This window comes from Ambystoma mexicanum, chromosome 9 (assembly GCF_040938575.1).
Source record: "Ambystoma mexicanum isolate Mex_15411 chromosome 9, UKY_AmexF1_1, whole genome shotgun sequence".
NCBI classification, from domain to species: Eukaryota; Metazoa; Chordata; class Amphibia; order Caudata; family Ambystomatidae; genus Ambystoma; species Ambystoma mexicanum.
The window spans coordinates 1,502,107,390-1,502,133,545 of NC_090931.1; the positions used below are offsets into that span (position 1 = coordinate 1,502,107,390).

Below are 26,156 nucleotides of genomic sequence, written 5' to 3' on the forward strand. Positions count from 1 at the left end.
ATACACAAAGGGCAACCAGTCCAGTCTGGCAAAGAGGCACACCCCAGCTTTACTGAGCATTTCAAGCATATATCTAATTATTTTTATTTTCGCAATAAATTGAGGCAGATCAATGCCTTGACCCATCAAAACATGCAAATCAGATGCAACTTGGAGAAAGTAGAGAGGCGAAAGAAAAGTGTCTTTCCACATCTATCTGTGATCCCCAACCAGACAACGGGAATGTTGCCTTTTGTTTCAGATCCACTGCAAGCTACAGAGGACTCAACATGACCTACTCCCAAATACCAGCTACTTCGTCTTCATGGAAAACTGTGCTTTCTGGGACTTGCAGTCTCAGACCCCCTTCCAAATGAATCAGGCAGATCAATATAACCAGTCAAAATGCATCCCAAAAGAAACAGCATTTGAACCAGTGTTTGATCAAGGATCAGACACCCAACAGGGCAAAGCAAAACAGCCAGTGGAGCCCCAAGCAAATCAGGAAGGTATGTCAGCCCACTACACAAAACACCTAATTCCCTGCGCGCCTCCCCAAAGAACTCTTGCACGCTATTCCATCCTGGCAAAGCCTGAACAAAACCTAGCATACACCCTGTCCCCAACTGCATCAAGCAACACGAAAGGGAACACCATCCACCTAAACCCGAACACCCCTCACCCCCGAAAGAACAGAACCCCACCTAAGAGGGCCAGCGCAGCTGAAAGCAGCCTGCAAGAGCTACATAGTGTGAACACCAAGTCTAAAATTGAAATCACAACAGAACACCATGTCTAAAAGCCCCTCCCACTGCTGCATTCCACAAATATGCCCTGCTCCTACTGCTCCAGACACCCTGCACCGAGTGGCCAGAAGCTGTCTAATAAACGATTTTTGCTATGAGCACTAAGCCCAGAACTGGAAAGGCCACAAAGCGCCATGTTTCAAAACCCAAAAAAAGGGATATAATCAAAAGACCAAATTAAGGCAATGAGAAGCTCTGCCGTCCTGACAAAAACAGACCTACAAAGGGAACTTCTCTGCTTTTGGTGAAGCTAATTTGAAGGAGTAGATGGCATGCAAAAAAAATGTATAATGATTGGAATTTTACCTGGGTCCAGGATAATCTTGAGGCAGTGATTTACCTGGTGGCAATCTTGCATGAAAGTGGGAAGTAAAGATGGGTAAAACCCTTGGGGAGTACAGGAATTCTCTGGCCTTCATGTCCCAGGGGAAGCGTCATCCAAGCTTGTCTCATCATCACGGGATTCCAATAAGTCTTATAAGTAAATAAGTCTACCTCATTGGGTAGGAATAACAGCACTTCGAAGTTGGAGAAATCTGGTATTAACCACTAAATACCTTTTTTGTTAAAGGTCTCTCTGATTGGCAGGTGTGCTCATTAGGTCACCAGACTCTCACTGTGAAAGATTACCAAGCAGCATTACAGGCTATTACAGCCTTTATCTATGCCATAATTGTACATTCCCAGTGTAGTAAGAGGGAGTAAACCAGGAGGAATGAGGGGCTTGTCCTCAAACTATGCTGCAGTAAAATGTGGTAAGCTGTCCCATGCGGCCAGATATCATGGATCCATGTTATCTAAGATCAGATTATATACAAGAGGAGCTTTGGGATACTTTAAGCAGACAAGTTCTCACTACTCAATTGCTGGACACCAGATGACAACCGTATCCAACCTCCGATTCTACCCACTCGGAGAACTCCCTGAGATTTCTTTAACGACAGATTCTAACCACCTGCAGGACTCTCGAAGCAGTCTCCAACCTTTGATTCTACCCACCTGTAAAACTCCCACAGAGATCTCCAATCTCTGATTCAACTGACCTGTATAACTCAAAAGGAATCCTTGTGCCATCTTTGACCTTAGATTCTATTCACCTGCTGGACTCTCCAAGACAGCAGCCACAAACCTCTGATTCTACATACTTAAAAGACTTCCTGTGCTAACATTAACCTCAGATGCGACCCACCTGTAGGGCTCCTATAGTACTCTCAAAACATCTGATTCCACTCACCTACAGGACTCCCAGTTCGTTCGCCAGTCTCTGATTCATGGAACTCCATGGAATAGGCGCCCGCCTCATCTTTAATGCACAAAATATCATTTGTTGCGATATCGCCATGTCCTGTAATCACATGAAGATATCAGTCCAATGAAAACAGGCACAGGCACTACTGATACTGACATTAATCATCAGTAATAAAGAAGTTGTAGGTATATAGTATCTCAACAAAACAGGTTACGCAATAACATGTTCCATATTTAGTCAAATATGTATATATTTTGGATATGTATAGTTCTATATGATGTACGAACCGTGGTAAAAACATTAAAAGCCCTCACCTCCATGATGGACATGGCAACAGATTGAATTATCCAGAACCATGGCATAGTGGTTCTCTCCTACTATGCAGCTCCATGCATTACATCTTTTCTCACATGATGTTTGATATATTAATCAATGCCTTTTGTTACAAAGCCGAGAGGGAATCAAAGAAACACATGGACCAGAGCTTCAGATTTCAATTAGGCTTAACAACACAAAAAAGGGCATCAACATACAACCCAAAAGCAGGATGGATTCTTCCGGGATTCCAAAATAAAGAAAACAAAACAATACTTGGAGAGTTTTCATTCACTCAGTTGGGGGAATTAAATGCTCCTGCCCTTCTTTTCCAAGTGTGTGGTGTTAGTTGTCCTCTTCTTAAATTTTCTGGTGGGAGCCTCATCCAGGAGTCACTGCCTGCCGCTGTCCAGATCTGGGCGACCACAGCGATGAGACTACAGGTGAACAGGCTGAAGTCCTGAGGCCTCTTGCTTGTCTCTGTCTGGGTGGTTTGGTAGCAGACAGGTTCTTCTAGCCTGAATCTGTGGACTATTTTACTGACACCCAACTCCCATTCTGTATATTCTCCTTGCACCTGCATAACAATATAATTCCATAGGAAACCAACCCTGTTGCTCTATGCACTCCAACACTATACTGCTCCTCACTCTGAGCCCCTGTTACTCCATCATTGCTTTGCCAAACAATTGCACCTCCTTTCCTACGCTGGTTCACTATGTCTGTTGTATACCTGAGAGACCTACCCATCTCTACATCAGCCTTCCAAGGCTCCTTATTATTTCTGTCCACTCTTCTACTGGCCTCACAACCTCCCAGCCTGTCGCCTTCACCTCCAGCTGATGTATCGCCCCCCCTCTTTACTTATTTGTTATCACCCCCCTCTTTACTGAATTGTTCCTTTAGGTGACTTATCGCCTCCTGTCCTCTCACCAAGTCCTCCTGTTCTACCTCTTCTCCTGTTGTTCTTGCACCACCTCTTCCTATTGTTCTCTTAACACATCCTAATGTTGCATCCTCTACCCTTTTGTCTCCACCTTCCTCTGTCGTTCACAATTTATCCATTCTCTAATCGCCCCTTTCCTCTACGCCAATCCAGAGATTCCAACCTCTTCCACTCCTCCTCTCCAGCCACTAGCAAACCAGCCTTATCCTCTTCTTTTGAAGACATTCCTTCATTACATCTCCACTCTCTCCAGACTCCTAGCCTCCACCTACTCCCTAACCAGGCCTTCCCTCTACATAGGGTTTTTGCTCCACCCCGGATGTGCCTTCCCTACAATGTGCAGTTTGATTAGCAAAGCTTTCGTAGGATTTGGTGTGTTTGAATGAATGTGCAGTTTCATTGCTGCTTCAGTGGCCTCACTCCCAGTGCCGCAGCACAAGCCATTATGAAAGCCGGCAACATCTTGAATCCGCACAGAGCTCATGCGTGCAGAACGGTGTCCACAAAGCTTCCAAACCCTCTGCTGTATCTCGCTCAGTGTCAATACACACTAGGTGCACAGCATTCAAAATACAGAAGTCCAGAGGGACTGTGTTCTAGACACCCTCTTTGCTCTCTACATTCTCCTTATCATAGAACATCAGGCACAATTCAGCAGGCATTCCGCTGAGCAAAAGCAAAAGATGTATAAAAGGGATTTCTACAGTGCATTGTAGGGAAGGGTAGGTCAATAGGACCCCCCCCTCCCACTACATGTCCCACCCTGGTTAAGACCCATGACTCATCGGCAGCCCCCGGCCTCAGGCGGCGGGGCGGCTGCAGGCCGACAGGTGGGGCTGCACCACCACGTTATATGGCAGAGCATAGACACCATCTTGTATTAAGCCATCCCCATCTTGCTAGAAACATGCATATCTAACCCAAGGCAGAGACACTGAACGCTGCAGAGTGACCCCCACTTGACCGCGCTCACAAAGGGCCACACTTCCCCCACCTCCCACTGCATGGCAGATCCGCTGAGGACTCGTTCTCACGAGTCACCAGAAGCGAGCAAACAACAAAATAAAACACTGTAGCTGTTAACCTTCCGCAGTACATCATTGACCCAGCAATGAACAGAAACATTAGGATGTAACTGAGACCAGCCCTGCAGGCCCTGACCCCTGCACCAAGCCCCCCCAACTATAGATGGCGTGGCGCCTCGCACCCATACCCACCCCGAAAGCCCTTGCAACGTGTAGAAACCATTTATGTAATATGTCCCTTGTTGACTAACGTTCGCTGCTAATGTAAAGGAGAATGGGTAAAGAGAAAATTGTGCAACCTATATTGCATATATTGAAGAGATATACAAAGACTGGACAGCTGATAACTGTGAACAATAACCTGTATTGCTCTCTTTATACACTCTTTATGCACACATGCCTGACACTACCTCATGTTCGTATGACAACTGTAGATGTGAAATGCTATGTAAAAAAGTATGATCCTCAGCTAGTATCCCATGTAAATGCAAATACATATGAGTGCTTTTAGAAACCCCATGTGTTGTTAGTCGCCCCTCACCCATACGACAGTTAAACCGCCTTGTGCAAGATGTCACGAACGGAGCTGCAAGGTCATTTCCCCCTCCTCCTGCCCAGGCCCTCTCGAGATAGACGGTGTTCAAACAGCACAGCCCTGCCTTCCCTCCCGACCCTGCTGGACCTGTTTCAAGCATCCGCCACCCTCCCCCGTGTCAGAGGCCGCCACAGCCTGACTCCATGACTTACGAGCTACCTGGTCCTAAATCCCACCGCCTTTCAGGCACCAGTCACATGCCCCCCACAGGCCAGCAGTACCTCCATCGACCCCGAATTAAAAACCCTAGAAAGAACCCCCGCCCATGCCCCAGACCATGCCCATGAGACCTGATTGTTTGAACCTGAGCTATCCCCCCAAACTGATATATTGAGACACTCCGGATCGCATATCAATGTTCCTGGCCATGCATTGATCTAAGGTCAGCGCTTACAAGAGTTGCAAATCAAGAGAACACATGAAGTGTGACGAATGGGTGGGAATGTGTGGCCAAAAGGGCAAATGTTAGTTTAGTTATCAATCGTTGTTACAAGGCATGTCCGGCCCGGCGCTACACCCCGATGAGCCCAGCTGACCTCCCACCCCACGTGGTGCAGCACCAATGTCCGCCAATCCCGGAGAAGCAACTGTAGACATTGTATACCACCTAGCCATCACCACCCAATCCCTAAGACTCTGTGGCCCCTATAGCTTACCTCATGCATGACGTGTATTTGTAATATAACTGACTGTCTTTGCTATTGTCAGACAGAGCGCTCTCGGAGTTTGCAGAGTCCTTTGCATGCCCTATATTGAATTAAATAAAGCTCTTTTTGATCTCACCAGCACTTGGTCCTGGCCTCATTCCCCTTCTGGGGTGTGTCCATTATTGCCTCTCACTAAGGGGGGTGCGTTTCTGGGGATACTTACATTCAGTGGTGACCCCGTAGACGTGATTTGTTTTGTTAACTTTAAACTGTCCCCTTGGCACGAGACGACCCCGGCTGCAGTGGAGACGCATGGCGCGCCCGCTCAACAGAGCTGCCCACCTACGGCAACTGGTACGCAGAAACGTGTGCACGCAGTTAGGGCGAGAGGGTATGGGTCCCGTTTCAAAAAACCCTTAGTACCGCTCGCGGGAGCCGGGTGGGGCCATTGAGTGTGAGGCCGCGCTCCTTGGACAGACCAAATCCGGAGAGTCTCGGATCAAGACGGACACGTGAGTATTAAGTGCGAGTGATATTAAAAGGGAACATTTTTAGTTCTTTGAAGGACAAGGGGAAACGAGAAAAAGGGAGTGGGGAATATAAGGGGAACTTTCTTACTTCTAATACTTTCTCTTTCTTTGCATATGGCCATTAGGACACTAAAGTGAAAAGGGAAAAGAGGACGGGAACCTATCTCTTTAAGGGGGTAGAAGGCGGCGCCGCGTAGTGCTATCTTGACTAGTGCTGGGAATAAGTAAAACTGTGAAATGATAAACTAAGGGTGTCTAAGTGAAGAGACACAGAAAATACATTAGAACTAGCTTTTCTTCTTATTATTCTCTAAATTCCTCTCATCTCAGGGTAGAAATAAGGTCTAAAAAAAACCTAAAAGAATATAAATACATTTTTTTTTTAAAAAAAAGGGTTGTGTAAGGGGTAGAGGGGGTCGCCGTAGAAGGCGAAGAGCAAGACAGGGAGGGTAAATGCTATATGTGGATGCTGAGGTATGATGAATGTCTGGAGCCTGTTGTACACATTGTATGGTTGTGATTTTCTGTAATTACGTGACATTATATAATTGTACTGTTTCCAAGCACTTTTCTAGGGGGGTATGGTCATTTTAAGTATGGCCTGGTAAGATTTGACAACCCAGCACCTTTTTCATTGAGCAAAGTGTGAATTGTTTATTATAACGTGAAAGGGGTTGAAGTCGCATGTACACAGTAACCCACACATAGTGACAGAACAGACTAATACGGGAGAACAGAGTAACACCGATCTAGGGATGGGAGCGGAGACACCCCTAGCGCACATCTGTAAAAGTTTACCAGGCCATGCAGAAAGAATAACTAAGTACCATGACCAGTGGATAAGGGAACTGAAGGGGGAGGGTCTCCCCCAGGTCTGAGTACAAGGAGGGTCCTTTGATAAAGGTGTTCTGGGCATGGTAGCCACCTGTATATTCCTAAAATACAAGGGGAAATAATTTCACAATAGGAGAGAGATACTAGATCTATGGCGATTATTCGAGGAAATACCTCCACCAAAGAAAATAGACACCACACTCGATCAACCCGCCCTCACGGCTACCCCATCAGCGCGAGCAGAGGGTAGCAAGGAGGATGAGGGAAAAGAGGGAGTCATAGAGGTGACTCGATTGTACCCACTTCTAAATAAACCCCCACCCGCTGAAGGATACAGCGATCCCACATACGTGCCCACTAGCACCCCCACACTAGCAAGACCAACTGCACCACCGCCATACGAGTGCCCCCGATCAAATGGGCAGGTGAGTACCCCCTCGGTAAACATATGTAAATTGACAGAAGATTTAGACGCCAGACTCTCAATAGCAAGGGAAGAGTTGTCAAGGATACAAAGCCTATGTGAACAAGGTGAGCCAAGTACAACAAGGTCAGAACGATTGTCCCGGTCCCACCCCATAGATAAGACAAATGAGGAAGGGTGGAAGAAAGGGGAGATACTATTCAGAATACAAGAGGAGCCCACCCAGATAGTAGAACTAGGAGCGAATAATATGGGAGGAAGTGTAGAGGGAAAAGGAGTGGAAGGTGATGGGAGAGAAGAGCTGTGGTGTGACCTAGATGAAGATGAGCAGGAAGCTGGGAGATTGGGAATGGCGGCAGGTGGAAGTTTAGTGGAATTAGGGGAAACACCACTTGGGAGGACAATAGAACAAGAGTGGACAGCGAGGTTAAGAAACAGGACGGGAAGGATAGCCATGGTGGGAAAAAAGGGAACAAAGGTGAGTATTGGGAAAGGATGTAAGGGATGACTACAACTCCTACTAATACATCGGGGGCGGGGAGACCGAATTATATACCTTGGGCACAGATGGATAAGGCAAACCTATTAAAATCTTTGCCCCCACTATCAGGTGGAGCTAGCAAATGGATATACGCCTTTGAGAAACACACTGCAGGGGTGCCCCTGGCCATTGGAGATGTAAAGAGTTTACTCGTGTCAGCAGTAGGGGACCAATCAGACAGGGTGTGGACAAAAGCAGGTTTCCCGGGAATAACGCTGGATAGTGACAGACATGATGGCACTGCCTTCAATACCGTGCGCGCGCGCGTTTGGGACCCATTGAGGGAAACATTCCCAGACACGCCAGATTTACAGTCAGTAATGCAATGCACTATGAATGATGGGGAAGAAGTTACGGATTACATTTTTCGGGTACAGGAGATGTGGAGAACTGAAATGGGTACACCTTATGACCAATCAACATCGTTATTTTACTTCATAATAAAGAGAGGGCTCCCGAAAGAAGTGCAAAAAGCGCTTGACAAAATGGCAGGGATCGAAGCGAAAGGATGGCCAGAGATACAGAGCATAATAGTGCACCATTTCAAAAGAATTAAGGAACGAGAAAAGGAGGTGGCGCAAAAGAGGTTGGCAGACGAAGCCAAGCTAGTACAAACGAAACTGGTGAAGGTCGCAGCAGCTGTAGCAGTACTCCCACACGACAGAGACCCAGAGGAGGAGGAGGGGGGATTAGTAGCAATACAGGGGAGGATGGCTGCAAACTGGGCAGACAAAGGGCAAAGGCAGTAGAATGGACAGGAGGAGTACGGAGGACTGAGTGGCAAGCGTGGCACCCCAGCAACAGAAGAGGTGGGTACAGGGGGTGAAGAGGGGGTGGACAGGGATATGGAGGTAATGGCGGAAATGGGGGACCAGGACCCAGAAGGGGGCAAGGAAATTGTTGGAATTGTGGGAGGTGGGGACATTTCTCGCGCAAGTGCAGGAGCAGGCCTAACCCGAGTTACCACGATGATCAGTATTACGGGCACCCCCATCCGGGGAGCCCATATGGGTTGCCCTGGGATGGAGGACGAGAACAGCAAGACCAAAGAGGGCAAGTACAATACAGGGAAAGAGCACACCACACTCAACAACATCCACAAAGCAGTGAACACATACCATACACACAAAACAACCCATTCACTACGACATCTAACGGCGCGCCTGCCCCATATGGAGGAGTAGCAGTAGTTTCAGGTAACGTTTCAGCCAAAGGGGAACAACTAGGCATCCAGCATAGGACAGCCCACAGAGAACACTTGCATGTCCAATCCTATCGACAACCTTCAATGCAAGTGAGGAACCATTGATAGGAGCAGAGATAGGAAACAGACAATTCATCTTTATGGTAGATTCGGAATCGTGCATACGCGAGGGCCGGTTTCTGCTATCTAATCGTAAATTGGAGACGCAGGGGTTCTCTGTGGCGGTGGTCGAAGTTCCTTACACTGATGATTTGGACGTAACAGTGGGGGGAAAAACAGTGAGGGCACCCCTATTGTATTATGAACAATCACCCGTGAACCTGCTGGGATGGGATCTCCTCAGTAAGTTGAACATGACTATCTCATTCACAAAAAGGGGAGGGATTGTATGCTCAACCCCAGGGATGTGTTCTATGCGTGCAATGCTAGTGATATATTCAAGAGCGACATGCCCAGAGGTGCGCGGCATACCCGTGGACCCAGATATGTTCATTCATGGGATGGGCTAAAAACATTAGCTAGGGTGGACCCGGAGTTGAAAAAGCTAGAATGGAGAGTACCAGCAGAATGTGTCTTTCGCCCAATAGCCATCCCCGAGATAGTGCCAGGAACAGTAATGTCATTGGACATACATGCTGTACAAATCACAGCCAAAAGAATAGTTGTAATTGCAATGGATATGCACGGCTGCGAGTGGCGCACGGTATTGTGCATAAACGCTGACATTGCACTCCAAGATCTGTCAGATGAGGAGCTTTTCACAGATTCAGAGAGTGACGGAGAAATAATCATGGAAATAGCCATACCTTGTGAAATAATGATACAGCAAAGGCAGGTGCCAGTACAGCTGATGGCAGTGCTGGGTGCCCCACCTTCATTCTTTAATAATGACATGCAGTCAGTGCCCTGGCAATTGTGGACGACCGGTCCCCATGACGTAGGGCTACTACACGGGATCACACCAGTAAAGATCAATCTCAAGCCTGGAGCGATTCTGCCCCGGGTCAAACAATATCCCTTGTTCCGGGAAGCAGAGGAAGGGATAAAAGAAACAATAAATGCTCTACTCGCACAGGAGATAATAGTACCCTCGAACTCCCCGTGCAACACCTGCATTCATCCAATCAAAAAAGCGAAAGGAGGAGCCTGGAGGATGATCCAGGACTTACGCCCACTAAATGACGTCATCCAGAAAGAGTTCCCTTTCGTCCCAAATCTGGCATCCATCCTATGCAGCATATCAAAAGACGCATCTCACTTCACTGTAGTGGATTTAAAAAACGCATTTTTCTCAATACCACTCGCAGAAGAATGCAGATACCTGACAGCATTCACCCTAGGGGGAGGAGGTACGAACACTGCAGATTGCCCCAGGGATATTGTGAAAGCACCAGCATATTCAATAGAATATTGCATGAAGATCTTGGAAACATGACTGCCGACAGCACAATCATACAGTATGTGGACGACTTATTGATTTGCAGCAAAATCGAGGGAGAGTGTAGAAAAGACTCCATAGCCCTTTTAACATTGCTATCCCAAAAGGGGTACAAAGTGGACAAAGAAAAGTTAAAATACTGCCAACATGAAGTGCTATATCAGGGCGATTGATATCGAAAGAATGCAAGAGAATAATCCCAGACAGAGTAGCGGCTATCTCGGCCGTGGGAAGACCAAAGACAGTAAAAGACATGCAAAAATTCCTAGGGATGTGCAACTATTGTCGGGCCTGCATATTAGACTATGCTGCATATACACGCCCATTGCTCCAGGCACTCAAAGAGGCACAAAAGGAAAAAACAGAAATACAGTGGGACTCAGAGACATGCGATGCATTCACATCACTCAAAGAACTCATTTCGAGCGCACCAGTACTCGCGACCCCAGATTATGAACGCAAGTTCTACCTATTCTCGCACTGTAAGGGGGCACTCATGACAGCAGTCCTAAACCAGAAAACGTCACTAGGTCACAAGCCTCTGGCATACTACAGTGGGACACTAGACGCTGTAATGCAGGGACATTTCGCATGCAAACAGGCTCTCGCAGCCGCCGCGTTCGCCATTGAGAAAAGCGCCACCATAGTAATGGGGTGCTTACTGACACTGTATGTAGAACACTCATTGTTCGCGATCAAAAAGCTCATTAACCACACAGAGAGCCACCATGTATGAGGTAATACTGTTGAGCGCCAATATACAAGTGGTAAGATGCAAGGTGGTTAACCCCGCAAGATTCATCTCAGAACCATGCACTGTAGAGGATATCCAGGCACATGATTGCGCAACATATCAGGGAGGACAATGGCACAACTGTGGTAAGCGAGAACGCACTGGCAGAAGGAGAGGTATTTTTTATAGATGGGTCAGCTTCCATAAATTCAGAAAATGGAGAAAAACATGTGGGGGTGGCAGTCGTGCGAATGGAAGAAGGTGAGTACGAGATCCTAATACAGCCGCGACTGCCGGCTCATTTTTCAGCACAGGCAGCGGAACTGGTAGCATTAATTGAAGCATTACGAGCAGCAAAAGGATGTGCAGTAACGATTTACACGGATTCAGCATATATGGCCACAACAGTACATGGTGGGCTTGCCAGGTGGGGAAGAAGGGGATTCAACAGGGCAGATGGTTCACCCGTACAACATGCCAAATTGTTAAGGGAACTCATAGATGCATTGAAAGAACCCACTATGGTAGCAATAGTAAAATGCCAGGCCCAAACCAATAACACTGACTTTGTCTCTTTGGGAAACGCGGCAGCAGACGCGGCTGCCAAGGAGGCGTCATATTTGAGAAAAGAAAACACAGGTGAGTACTTAATGTGAAGAGAAGCGGAGGAAAGTACCCCAGAAGGGTACAATGCCATGCCAGTGTCTCAAATAATAGAGCTACAGGAAGAGGCACCTGAGGACGAAAAAGAGTTGTGGACTAAAAGAGGATGCAGCCAGTCGGCAACTGATTTATTATGGCGGCAAAACAACACAGGTAAAGTAGTGATGCCAACTAAGTTATTCCAGCAGCTACACTTCCCAGCACACAACGCAAGGCAGCACATCGCAGCCGAGATACAAGAAAAATGGTTTATTCCAGGATTACAGGAACAGCTCTCCAAGCTAACAATGGAATGCACAACGTGTCAAATATACAACACCGGCATGACTTTGAGAACACTAAGAGGAACGATACCCAAGCCAATAGGACCTTTCAGAGAACTGTATATCGACTATGCGGATATGGGTGAGAGATGCAACGGAGTGAGGTACATGATAGTGGTAGTTTGCCCCTTTTCACGATGGGTAGAAGCAGGTCCCTCTGCCTGCCCAGATGCGAAATGCGCTGCAAAATTGATGTGCGGGAAGTATTCCCCTGCTGGGGAATTTGCGACGTAATTCGCTCTGACAATGGCACACATTTTGTGAACGATCTCTGTAAAGAAGTGACATCATTGCTAGGAATAAGGCATAAATTGTGCTCGATTTATCACCCGCAAAGTAACGGAATGGTAGAAAAGATCAACGGATTACTAAAAGGCAGACTCTCAAAACTCTCAAAACTGTGTTTCACCCTTAAGAAAAATTGGGTGCACTGTCTCCCCTTGGCCCTTTTTGAGCTGAGGTATCAGCCAAGCAAGGAACACCATTTGTCGCCCCATGAGATTGTGACAGGGAGACGAATGCACACAGCACACTCACCCCTCCGAAGACATTCAGATGCACACAGAAGTGCAACTGTACTAGGAGAAGAATTTAATGACTACCTGACTAAACTTACTAAGGCAGCACGAATGATAGCCAGACAACTTGCACCACCATTCATAAGTGATGGGGAGAATGAAACGCACACTCCAGAGAAAGAAAGCCCAACAGGTCAGCTGGAACCAGGGGAAATGATATACGTCAGGAGCTTCGTGCATAGGTGGAATGCTCCAAGATTTCATGGCCCATACAAGGTGATGTTTTGCACACCCACAGCGGTGAAAGTGAAGGGCCTGAGATATTGGATACATTTGACAGATGTTCGAAAAGCCTATGACAGCGTGGGATCAGTAGAAGTGCAGAGGGCCCTGACGGGGTAAATGTGCATAAATAAAAGAAATGTAAAAACAAGAGCATGCGAAATGGATTGAACTGATAACTGTATTATAATAATGTTTATGACAGCGTGTGAATCAGCATAAAATGATATCTTTCTCTCTCTCTCGCTCTCTCTCTCTCACTCTAAAAGATTACTGAAAAGTGGAAAATGCAAAAAATAATTGTACTGTATGCTTAATGCACCCTTTTCTATGTTTCAACATATAGGAGTAACCATGGCAACGAACAGGCAGCCTGCAACGATTAGCAATAGGGACACTAGGAGTAGAAATGTTTTTGATTTACAAACATACTCATACGAATGTGGGTTGACTGTCTGTGCTATTATATTTTTTACACTCATGTTTGGCCTAACAGCATATTACATAATAGCATTTATCTGCATTGAGATAAATGAGGGGGGAGATAATAGAACTAATATGGAAAATGTAAGCAAACCATTTAAGGAGGGTAACTATTTAATATGGGATGGCTTTCAGCTGGTATGGGGGTATGGCCCACATCCAGACGAGGCAAAACGTCAGAACAATACTGACAACAAGCTGACCATCCATTTGAAGCCCCAAAGCCACACCACAAATTTTAGTGTACATGAACTAAATGATCGACACCCATCTGTTATATCCTGGTTATATGGCACTACTGCTACACCGCCCACAACGGCAATCAGTCCTCCCAGAGAAAAAGAATACACCACAGAGAGAATGAAGGAAAATATTGAAATGGCTAACAAATTCATTACTCTGTATGACGAATGGGAGAAGGAAGGGGCCGGGGAGAGGGAGTACCTGTTGCACGCAACTAGGCATGCTAAAACTTTCCTTAAAAACAGGAGAAAAATGGAAACTGGTAGGAAGAGATATGACGAATACTATGGCCTGGGACTTGACACGGTAGAGGAACCCAGGCACCCACACCAGTCAAATAAATGGTATGCAGACATGAGCTCCACAGCCAAACGAACAACTAATGAAAGTTGCTACGTGTGCTCCCTAATCCCCCATGCCTCAGGCACACCTAACGTTTTAATGCCACAAGAATTGCCTCTTGGGGACACCCATTGTCTCCTCCATCTCGCTCTGTGCAGAATTAAGAACACCTTCCAGGCACACACGGTATCTTTTGAAATGCTGCAGAACGAAAAAACGTGCTACTCAAGAACAAAGGGAGTGGTATGCTTAAAAGAACCATTTTTAGTAATAAAAGGAACACTATTTTCAGAAAACAAATGGAAAGATGATGTGGTAACGTGCAAAGCTGAAGCACTGCGAGGGCTGCCAACCGAAAAACTACAATGGATTGCAAAGACGTGTGCCGCGGTGTGGTCAGAACATGTGGCAAAATTGACCTGGGTGAGCGTTATAGAAAAAGCATTCAAACTACAGAAAGAAATCTCAAATGAACTTTGCTTCCTAGGAGAAGGGAAAATCGACATGGGAAGAAACACGAACTGCAGCAAGAGCCTAATGATCCCAGACATGAAGAAAGGAACAGCAGCCCTGATGGACACTTACTGGGTCTGTGGCAAGCGGGCGTACATGCACCTCCCACCATCATGGAGGGGCACGTGTTCCCTGGCGACACTGCACTCAGCCTTAATGGTAATACCGGAGAGCCACCTCGACCAAGGGGGCCGGTAAGCGACTCAAGCTACAACAAATGCCTCACCCACTGAAGAGTCACCACTGTACGCCCTATCAGAAGGAAACACCGACGAAATCATGTCCAGAAAACGGAGATCATCAAACTATATCTCAAAGGCCTCCTCAGAACTCTTGGCACAGATCCCAGACAGATAACGGTTATTCAGCTCAGTGGAAAGCTTCTTCGCCTCCCTCATTCCAAGCATTCAGGCCCGAGCAAATGCAAAATGGCTGCAGATCATACGGTGGGAGCTGATTCAATTGGCCAACGACACTGAAGAAGGGTTCAACGTGATCAAAGTGGGACTAAGGGCACTGAGGCTGATGACGATGCAAAACAGGTATGTCCTAGACCTGTTGACAGAGATGGACGGAGGTGTTTGCCGAAAAATCGGAAGTGCCTGTTGCACTTTTGTACCTTCTGAATATGCTGATAATGGAACACTATCACACGTCATTGCTGCAGTCCACAACCTAGGGCAACAAATGAAGACGGAAGGCGGCACCGACCCAAGCACGTGGTTCGACAACCTTTTCTCCTGGGTACCTTCCTGGATGGGGCTCGCTGTGAAACTACTAATGCCCCTCATCGTGTTTTTACGTGTGATTTTTTGTGTGTGCCAGTTGGGTCTTCGATGCTGCGAAAATGCAGTCCCCAATGGAGCAATGATGATGGTGACAATGGGCAACGCCGGAGGAAGGGCACGAGCGCAACAGGAAGCACACGTAGAAACTGGAGTGGTTTCAGAATCCAAGTATAGAATGGTGCCCAAATATTATGACTGGGATATAGTGGATAGGTTATATCATACCACAATAAGGGAGCCCCGGGAGCTACAGTGGTACACGGAGGTATGGGTGGACCTGGAGGAAGTTATGGGATGTATATATATATGAGTTGCACCCCTGATGAGTATGCTAGAAGGGGGGAAAGCCTCCGAGGGGTGTGCAGAGCATGGATGCCAATAAAAGGGACGCCAGCCTGGGAAGAGGCAGTGTTGGCTGAGAAAGAGAGCGAACGACTGGGGGAGCTAAGGTATTCGTTACTTAAGTAACGAAAGGGGGGAAATGTAGGGAAGGGTAGGTCAATAGGACCCCCCTCCCACTACATGTCCCACCCTGGTTAAGACCCATGACTCGTCGGCAACCCCCGGCCTCCCGGGCCCAGGCGGCAGGGCGGCTGCAGGCCGACACGTGGGGCTGCACCACCACATTATGTGGCAGAGCATCGACGCCATCTTGTACTAGGCCATCCCCATCTTGCTGGAAACATGCATATCTAACCCAAGGCAGAGACACTGAACGCTGCAGAGTGACCCCCACTTGACTGCACTCACAGAGGCCCACACTTCGCCCACCTCCCACTGCATGGCAGATCCGCTGAGGACTCATTCTCACAAGTCACCAGACGTGAGCAAACAACAAAATAAAACACTGTAGCTGTTAACCTTCCGCAGTACATCATTGCCCCAGCCATGAACACGAACATTAGGATGTAACTGAGACCAGCCCTGCAGGCTCTGACCCCTGCACCAAGCCCCCCCCCAACTATAGACGACGTGGCGCCTCGCACCCATACCCACCCCGAAATCCCTTGCAACGTGTAGAAACCATTTATGTAATATGTGCCTTGTTGACTAACGTTCGCTGCTAATGTAAAGGTGAATGGGTAAAGAGAACATTTTGCAACCGATATTGCATATATTGAAGAGATATACAAAGACTGGACAGCTGATAACTGTGAACAATAACCTGTGTTGCTCTCTTTATACACTCTTTATACACACCTGCCTGACCCTACCTCATGTTCGTATGTCAACTATAGATGTGAAATGCTATGTAAAAAAGTATGATCCTCAGCTAGTATCCCATGTAAATGCAAATGCATATGAGTGCTTTTAGAAACCCCATGTGTTGTTAGTCGCCCCTCACCCATACGACAGTAAAACTGCCTCGTGCAAGATGCCACGCACGGAGCTGAAAGGCCATTTCCCCCTCATCCTGCCCAGGCCCTCTCGAGATAGACGGTGTTCAAACAGCACAGCCCTGCCTTCCCTCCCGACCCTGCTGGACCCGTTTCAAGCATCCGCCACCCTCCCCCGTGTCAGAAGCCGCCACAGCCTGACTCCATGACTTACGAGCTACCTGGTCCTACATCCCACCGCCTTTCAGGCACTAGTCACAAGCCCCCCACGGGCCAGCAGTACCTCCATCGACCCCGAGGTAAAATCCCTAGAAAGAGGGGCGCCCAGACGTGTACCAACAGATCGTAATACCATCCCTCACCGAAATTGCCAAGGATGGTTTGTCAAGAACCCCCGCCCATGCCCCAGACCATGCCCATGAGACCTGATTGTTTGAGCCTGAGCTATCCCCCCAAACTGATATATTGAGACACTCCGGATCGCATATCAATGTCCCTGGCCATGCACTGATCTAAGGTCAGCGCTTACAAGAGTTGCAAATCAAGAGGACACATGAAGTGTGACGAATGGGTGGGAATGTGTGGCCAAAAGGGCAAATGTTAGTTTAGTTATCAATCGTTGTTACAAGGCATGTCCGGCCCGGCGCTACACCCCGATGAGTCCAGCTGACCTCCCACCCCACGTGGCGCAGCACCAACGTCCACCAAGAAGCAACTGTATACATTGTATACCACCTAGCCATCACCACCCAATCCCTAAGACTCTGTGGCCCCTATAGGTTACCTCATGCATGACATGTATTTGTAATATAACTGACTGTCTTTGCTATTGTCAGACAGAGCGCTGTCTGAGTTTGCAGAGTCCTTTGCATGCCCTATATTGAATTATATAAAGCTCTTTTTGATCTCACCTGCACTTGATCCTGGCCTCATTCCCCTTCTGGGGTGTGTCATTATTGCCTCTCACTAAGGGGGGTGCGTTTCTGGGGACACTTACATTCAGCATCCATGCTTTCCTTTCTAGTGCGGATACTGGTTTTTCTCTAGATCATGGGTTTAAATACTGCCTCTGGGTTATAATTCCCAACTTGCTTCTTAACCCTCTCAAATACAGTCTGAAAGATGTAGAACACTATTTATGCAACTCACTATTTATAACTCCCTTGACCTCGACATCCTCGCTCTTACCGAGACATGGTTCAGGGCCAGCTCAGTCACTGCTTTTGACTCCCTTCTCCCTGATGGCTACAAGATCATCTCTACGCTGCACCCAAACCATGATTGCAGTGGGGTTGCCTTGATCTTTCCTGAGTGGGTCCCTTCTTCTCTTATACCCACCCAGCCATACTCCTCCTCCTTCGAGAGCCTGGTCTGCAAGCTGGTCATCTCTCCTACCTCCCCCTTGACCATTGCCACTATCGACCACGTGGCTCCATCACACTGTTCCTCTCAGAATGGGCGGATGTCTCCTCCTCTGCCCTCTCATCTACCTCTAAACTCCTTCTACTGGGGGACTTCAACATCCACCTTGACTCCTTAGTCACAGCCACCACTCTCTTCTGTGACCTTTGCACCTCGCTCTCCATCTACATTCTCCCCTCTGGTACTATTCACTCGGCTGAACACACTCTCGATTCCTTCATCCACACTGATCCTCTGCCCTCCCTCTCCTCACCCCTCTCTCCTGGACAGACCACTCCCTCCTCTCCTCTCACCTGGGCCCTCTCAGCTCCCTGACCTCACCTCCCCAGCTCTGCCAACCTCCTTCTTGAACATTTGCATGATGAAATGAGTATCAGCTGCTGCCTTCGCATCCATTTCATCCCCCCCACATCCCACTGCAGACTCTACCGCTGACATTGCTTTTAGCAACCTCCACCTCGACATCACCAACACTCTCGCTATCCTTGCCCCAGTCATGAGGATTTGCCTGAAACATGCCACCAAGCACACACTTGGTACGATTCTGATCTAGAAACCCTGAAGCGCAGGTGCAGAGCGGTGGAACGGAAGTGGCAGACCCCAAGCTCATCCTCTGACACACTGGCCTGTCGCTTTCTCCAAAGGCAATATCGTCCTTCCATTCGCTCAAAGAAGAGGACCCACATCCAGGCTTGCATCTCTGGTGCATCCAACAACACGGCTGAACTCGCCTCTTCCCGCTCAGGTCTCTGCACTGCATTGGCCACCCACTTCACTGCAAAAACTCAGGACATCCTGAGCACTCTCTTCTCTCCATTTCCCCCCCCCCATCTCCTTGCCACCCCTGGCCTCACATCCCCCCTCAACCTTCCTCTCCTCCTTCTCTCCTATCACCCCGGATGAGGTCTCTAGGGTTGTCCGCTCTATGAAAGTCTCCTCATTCTTCCAGAACTATTAAAGACAACATCGGCTCCCTTGTCCCTGCACTTGCTGATTTCGGCAATCACTCTGTTACTACTGGGTCTTTCCATTCTTGCCTGAAGCACTCTCCTGTGGGCCCCTCCTGAAAAAGCCTTCTGCCGACTCCTCATGTCCGGTTAACTATCACCCCATTTCTATTAACCCCTTTCCTTGGGGAACTCCTGGAGAAATTGTTTGTTTGTTTGTTTATTTTATTTATATAGAGCGCTTGACCCAGGGGTATTTGGGCGCTTGAGGTGTAGGTAATGGTTACAAGATGCGGTTTATACAGTTTATACAGTTTATACAGACAGAATACATATAATACATTCAATGAGCAAAGGAAAGGCATGGATAATGATTTATACAGTTAAGGGAATGGGCCCTCCCACAACTGACTCTGCATACCGAGCTGGTTGGTTGCCTACCGGACCATCAATCTGGATAACTAGCATCCAGAGTCACAGGAATTGCTCTCCTGGACACCTGTGAAGAACTACTCGCATCTCTGGACTCTTAACTCTCCCGCTGTTTTCATTCTACTCAATCTCCCCTCTGCATTTGATACGGTCAACCACTCCATCCTCACAAAATGGCTCAATGATACCCTTGGTATATCAGAGCGGGCATTGGACTGGTTGACCTCCTTCCTCACCGACCGTCCCTCCCAGGTTATCCAGGGCTCTTTCTCCTCTCTCACCTCTATCTCTACATGTGGCGTCCCCCAGGGCTCTAACCACTCACCCTAGCTCTTTAACATCTATCACGCTCTACTTGCTCACCTTATTTCCACTTTCTCTCCCACTTCCAGGGTTATGCAGATGACACCCAACTCTTCTTCAAACTTCCCTCTGACCCTCTTGCTACTTCCACTGCCATTCCTGACTGCCTTTCTGCTATCCAGTCCTAGTGTGCCTCTAACGATCTCTGCCTCAATGCCAGCAAGACTGAGATCCTTCCTATCGGGATTCCTGCTCCCACTTTCCCCCTTCTCTCTGGCCAACCACTATGCCCTCCACCCCTTCGGCCATCTAAAGCCAGAAACCTCAGAGTCTTCTTTGAGTCTTCTCTTTCTTTCCTACCTCACCTCATGGACCTTGCCAAGAAGGCCCACTTCCAACACCACCTCCTCAGAGACATCCTTCCTTTCCTCACCTTTCCCCAAAGCTCAATGTCTCTAGAGCTCTGGTACTCTCTAGGCTGAACTACTGCTACAGCCTCTTCATTAATCTACCCTCTTCCTTTCTCTGCCCCCTCCATCTTATACAGAATAGGGCTTTGAGACGTGGGGCCTGGGACCACACTAGTATAGCTTTCTCCCACCAAACACTCTCCCTCCAGGTCTTTACATTCCTCCGGCTCCAACTATCTGTGTGTTAAACTATTCTCTAAGCAGCGATCTGGAGGTCTATCCCTTTCCTTGTCTGCCTCCCTCCTCTGGAACAGCCTGCCTCTCCCTCTTCGTCTTGAGCCAGATCTCCAATTCCAAAAGTGCCTCAAGACTTTCCTCTTCACCTCCTCCTTCCCCTTCGCCCTCTGACATTGGCGGCCTTGGCCCTTATGTGTCCTTCTGGGTCCTGGCCTTCCTCCCAATCGCTTTCAGCCCCCAACCCCGCTCCCAGCACTTGCCCTTGGGCACCCACTAGCCTGTTTTCCCTCACAGTACTGCACTTATTGTATCGGCAGATGACCACTCTTTACTATGGGACCTCTGCCAAGCACTTACCGGTTCCTGGCAACTTACTCCCTGGCACTTCCCTCTCTGGGGAATTTCCTAGTACTTCCACCCCCCCTTTCCCTGTCCCTTCTCTCGCTCTGCACTTGCATGATCCGAATGCTCACAATGCCTAGTAGGTCCACCTCTATCCTGTTCATTATTGTATTCTATTGCCTTTGTCCCATGTTCCCTCGCCTTAAGCAAATTGTACCCTAACCCTGAGTCTTAAAGGAACAGGTGGCAGGTAACAATGTTGGTTGGCGAATAATCTATTGACTTGACCAGCCCCTGCTATCGCCTTTTGAAATGGCAGGGTCTTGTATTCAGTTTCTGGCCTCACATGGTATGCCCATGCATTGCTGAGGAAGTTTTGTAGAGGAGCCGACGTACACAACCGCAGGAGATCCTACCCCCTACCTCCCCTGTATTGGCGACATGAGACTGTACCCTGTCTAACACCAGCTATTGTACCAATACTGCAGTGAGTATTTGGAAGATGGTATCCATTAAAACAACCATATCGAATGTACCCTCAAGTTGATGATCGCTTTCAGGTGGAAAACCCTGAAGGAATATGAGAAAGAGCATGAGAAAGAGCTAAGAAAATAGACTGATAACGTCATAAGAAAGTGTGCACAAAGTCCTGAAATACTGAATGAAGACAATGTATGAATCCTAGAGGAGAAATGACAAAGTAACAAATCAAGTGAACCTTGAAAGTGTAAAAGAAGAATAAAACATGTTAGAAAGTGTTGTAGAAATCCGAAGTGTAATGAATGTACATATGCTGAACGCAAGATAGTTGAAGTCATCGTATAAGCTAGCTACAAGTAGTGAATAGAATGCAGGCGGAGCCGCCATTGTACAAAAACTTGACATTGGTATCATGAGATAACTAAGCCAAAGAACCATGAAGAGAAAATGAAAGCCTGTGTCGCAGTAGAATAGCAGGTTGTTGGAGCTGCGTTGTGAGGCTGTCTGGCCTGAATTCAAGATCTGAAAAGTCGAGGACAGCTATCTAAGCTGAAGAGGAACATGTGTGGCAAGTCTAAATTCATTAAAAACATGTAAAGGCTTGCAGAATGAACAGAATTGTGGTCTCTTGTCATGTGAGTCGCGGCTGAAAATAGGGCTTGAACTTTGAGCTCCAGAGTGCCCTCACTCCTGTTGCATTCCGAGGACAAGAACACTCTGCAAGGCCAAATACAAAGAGAATTTCATGGCAGAAGGCATGGGTGATGAGAGATGTTCGGATAATTGGGTGGTAGGGCAGCTTCATGTCCTATCTATCTGCACCTGGGTCTTGGCGTATGTGCTGCTAATTGAACCAAATGTTCCAGACATGGCACGAGCGTACCAAACCATTATTATGTATTAGTCCATATAACAAAGGACCGTGTAGCTTGAGAAACCAATGAAATAATGCGTAACTGATTTTTCTTAAATGACACGTATGAAGGGGTAGGCATAAGTTGTCCACCTGATCTTTGATATGCAATCTTAGGAGCTAGGTGTGTTATTGGCTATCTAGATGTGACCCTTAACCAATCCTGACCCTTGATAGGTTTTTTACTAGTGCTACACAGGATGACGTCATTCTGACACACGAAGAGAGTATATAATTGTTTTTCATGTGGAAATCGCTAAGAATGGCGTACGTCTGTTGATGTTCATTGTCATTCCCTGTTTTAGATAATTGCTAATAAAACAGAAACTTGACATCTTCTTGAGTTTGTCCGGTTATTTGGGCTCAGAATTATTCTGGTGTAATACCATCCAGTAAAAGATGCACATTTCCAAGGGCCATTAGCTCATGTGCTAGCAGTGCGGATGGTTTCAATCTAAACTTGTTTGGCTTTAGAGTTTCGGACGATCGGCCATCCTCTGGCATTAGCTGGAAGACTGTGGAGTTTCCTGTGGAGAGAGGCTGATAGAAATAAACTTGCAAGAAAAAATGAGACGTGGGCAGGTCCCTCTTTGAAGAAATTCATGCTTGGCTTCCATGGGTGCTCTGCGGACGGAAGGCGAAATTGGTCGGATTGGAGGAGGAGTCGATACCGAAGGACTCAAGTCGATTAAACAGATGTAAGTAGACTAAGGGAAATGGCAATATAAAGGGGCATGATTGTAATATTTTATGTACAACAGTTGGGTAAAAGGAATTTTATGTGGATAAAGTAACGCCTAGGTAATCCTATTTCAAGGGAGATAAAAGAAGACGTCTCAAATTCCATGCAGAATATTAAAGAGCGAGGATACCCACAATCAGGACTGTGGAAGGTGATGGCTTAACTCTGTACAGGGTAATATAATTGGAGGCGAAGGAAGAATATCTCTTATTATAAATGATTATAGAGAATAGAAAAGGTGATCACAGGAGTTAACAATGTGTATTGTGTTATTATTTTGATTGTTATTTGATGAATAACGCTTTGAAAAATTGATATGTTGTGAAATTTGGAATTGGAGTTGTTTTGAGTTAAGTGTAGCAAACGATCGGTGCCACTTGGAAGACAGCGCCAGTTAGAAGATAGGTTGTTGAGATAAAAAAAGATTGAGCAGCGATTGATGGTGCTTGCTCATATTTATTGTTTTTGTGATAAAATGTGTGACCAATAAGCTTTGAGATAAGTAGAGATTTATTAAATATAGCAATGTAACGATCTGGTAAGTATGATCAGTTAATTGTGACTTGTCATTAAGGAGGACACTCCTCTTATGTACCTTTGTAAAACATTACCACGACATGTGCCCAAGCTCAAACAGTACAGTGCAGAACGGGTAAAGGACACAGCTGATAAAATGTTCATGCCATGGCCACAAGGGGGATCATTGTCAAAGGCAGTATTACAATACATGACCACATATGTGCACGCTGCATACACAGGAAAGAAATTTGAGAAAAGACTGGCAGTTTTAGAACTCTGGAAAATGTATCAATAGGAGAAAGGGGCCCCGCCACCGTAGGAGTGGATGCTTAATCAGCATAAAGGGGAGGGCATCGAGCCCTCAGCTCCTCTTACTCTGCCTGAAACTAAGAATTGTATGGGAGGACAGGTCAAAGAGACCCCCCTCCCCTGCAGTCCCCTCCTTGTGATGTCTATGACTCGTCAGGGGTCCCCCTGACACCAGGGCTCAGGTGGTGGGTGGACCACTGGCCGACGCATGGACCAAACATACTGTATTAGGCTAGACCCTGGGAACCATTTTGAAAACCAGAACGCCATCTTAAGACATGACTCCATGTGCGCAGCAGCACGGCCCCCACCTTCAGAGAGTCCTCGTCTACCCTGTTACCTCCGCTCCCTGGCAGATCCGCTGAAACACGACCAGTTGGACATGAGCTAGTGTTAGAGCAAACACTGTATCATTCACCTTCCGCAGTACATCATTATCCTCAGCGTGACCCGGGCAGCTGAGCTGGCTTGGAAAATAACTGTAAACCGTCCTCGATGAAACAAAAGCCTTAATCCCACACCAAGAAACTGCTCATACATACATACATATATACATATATTGTATTACAATGATATCCCTTCTGCACGACCTCTGTGTCAAAAATCTACAAACACTGTACGAACTGCAGAATGTGTATATTTGTGACCACATGGTCACGATACTCAAACCTCCCCAGTATGCGCACACACTCAGGGCCCCTGGCCTCCTAATATGTGCTTCTCCAAGGGTAATGTAAAAAGAGTGATACCGAGTCCTTATGCCATGACTACCCTGATGCTGCTAGAGTGCAAAGGAACACAAGCGTGACAGTATTGTGAGCTCTTGTAAATTGTTTAATGAGATACGTTGAATGCCATCAAATTTGAATGAACGAGTTTAACGTGTATTACTGCTGTCAACCGTATTGGTCTGTTGCTCCTGCGTGCTCCACCAAACCTAATGCTACCTCACGTATCGTGTTTACAATGTGATGCTAAAACTGCTAATATTGCAAATATTTACCCCATAGTGACTAATGGAGCTGTAGATATAGTTAACGAATTCTGAAATGAATATGTACTGATGTAAATACTATAGATGTGTAACCCCTTAGCCATTTTTACATTACACATTATACATTATTATATTATACAAATCCCTTCATCTTCAATGCAATCCAATACGATTTGCAGCTTGCGAGAAGGCTATCATCGCGGGCATATCCAAGGCCACATCCCCTCCTTTCCCATTGAAGCCTGCCAGAGAAAGCAAAGGCCCGAGCTACACCGCCTCACCTCCCCTAATTCGGCTTGAGCCGTGTCAGGCATTCATGATTCCCCCGCAGCTCACATGGCCACAAACAGCCACTTGAATTATTTACAGCCCAGCAGCAAAATCCGGCCATAACCAGAGGCCAGAGGTTCCCCCTCATAGGTCCCACGACCCACCAGTTCACCCCAAATTAATGACGCTTGTAAAAGAAGACACCTAATATTGCACCAACATTATGTAAAAGCATCCGTCATGACTTCTAACGAGACCCAAAGCTCAGACAGCCTACCCCGTGCCCTGAGACCCAACCCCATGGCCTATGATACCTACTCAACAGGATAACAGCAACCCTGTATTGATGTATCGCCACATTACCCCACCTAATGCGCATTCCTCCTGTGTTGTATTAACCTTTAGAATAACCTATTGTAGGATTTACAGGGCTACTGACATTGCAGCATTGAATGAATGGGGTGTGCCTGGCCCTTAGGGCAGAAAGCCAAGAAAGACGTCTATCAATGACATTGGCCACGCCTGACTGGACAGCGCCTCCCGGATGAGCCCAGCTGACCGGCCCACCCCACGTTGGCACCCGGCGGTGTCCACCAACCACGGAGCGATGCATCACAGCTGCACAATAGTTATTCGACGCCACCCAATCCCCATGTACATGTGCCCCCTATAGTGTGTAGGTGCCTATGACACTTTTTGTAAATATAAACGCCTGTCTTTGCGATTGTCAGACAGAGCGCTCTCTGAGTTTGCAGAGTTCTTTGCATGCCCTATTTGACTTAGATAAAGCTTCCCTTAAGCTCACCCGCACTTGGTCCTAGCCTTATTCCCATTCGTGGGAGAGTCCATTATTGCCTCTCATTGCGGGGAGGGTCATGCTATCTGGGGACGCTCGCCTTCAGTGGTGACCCCGACGTGATTACATCTCCTGGTACATCCCTTCCGTCCCCTCTGGCACGAAAGGGGAGACGCACGGTACGCCTGCTCCGGAAAGCTACCCGCCTACGGCGACTGGTACGCTTAGAAGTGCGCATGTATTAGAGAAAGGGTAAGCGATCCCGTTTCAAAAAATCCCCTT

General features: G+C 47.2%; 1 protein-coding gene across 4 annotated transcripts in view; it reads right to left on the minus strand.

Moving 5' to 3' along the window:
* Window positions 1-26,156, minus strand: part of LOC138489333 (zinc finger protein 1 homolog) — a 135,954-nt gene that overhangs the window by 17,521 nt on the left and 92,277 nt on the right. For 3 of the 4 annotated variants that reach the window (XM_069617039.1, XM_069617040.1, XM_069617038.1), the window contains exon 9: window positions 2,020-2,130. The exons of the other annotated variant lie outside the window; for it this stretch is intronic. In XM_069617039.1, coding sequence (XP_069473140.1) covers window positions 2,020-2,130 — 111 coding nt within the window. The remainder of the gene's footprint in view (window positions 1-2,019; window positions 2,131-26,156) is intronic. 4 annotated transcript variants of the gene reach the window in all.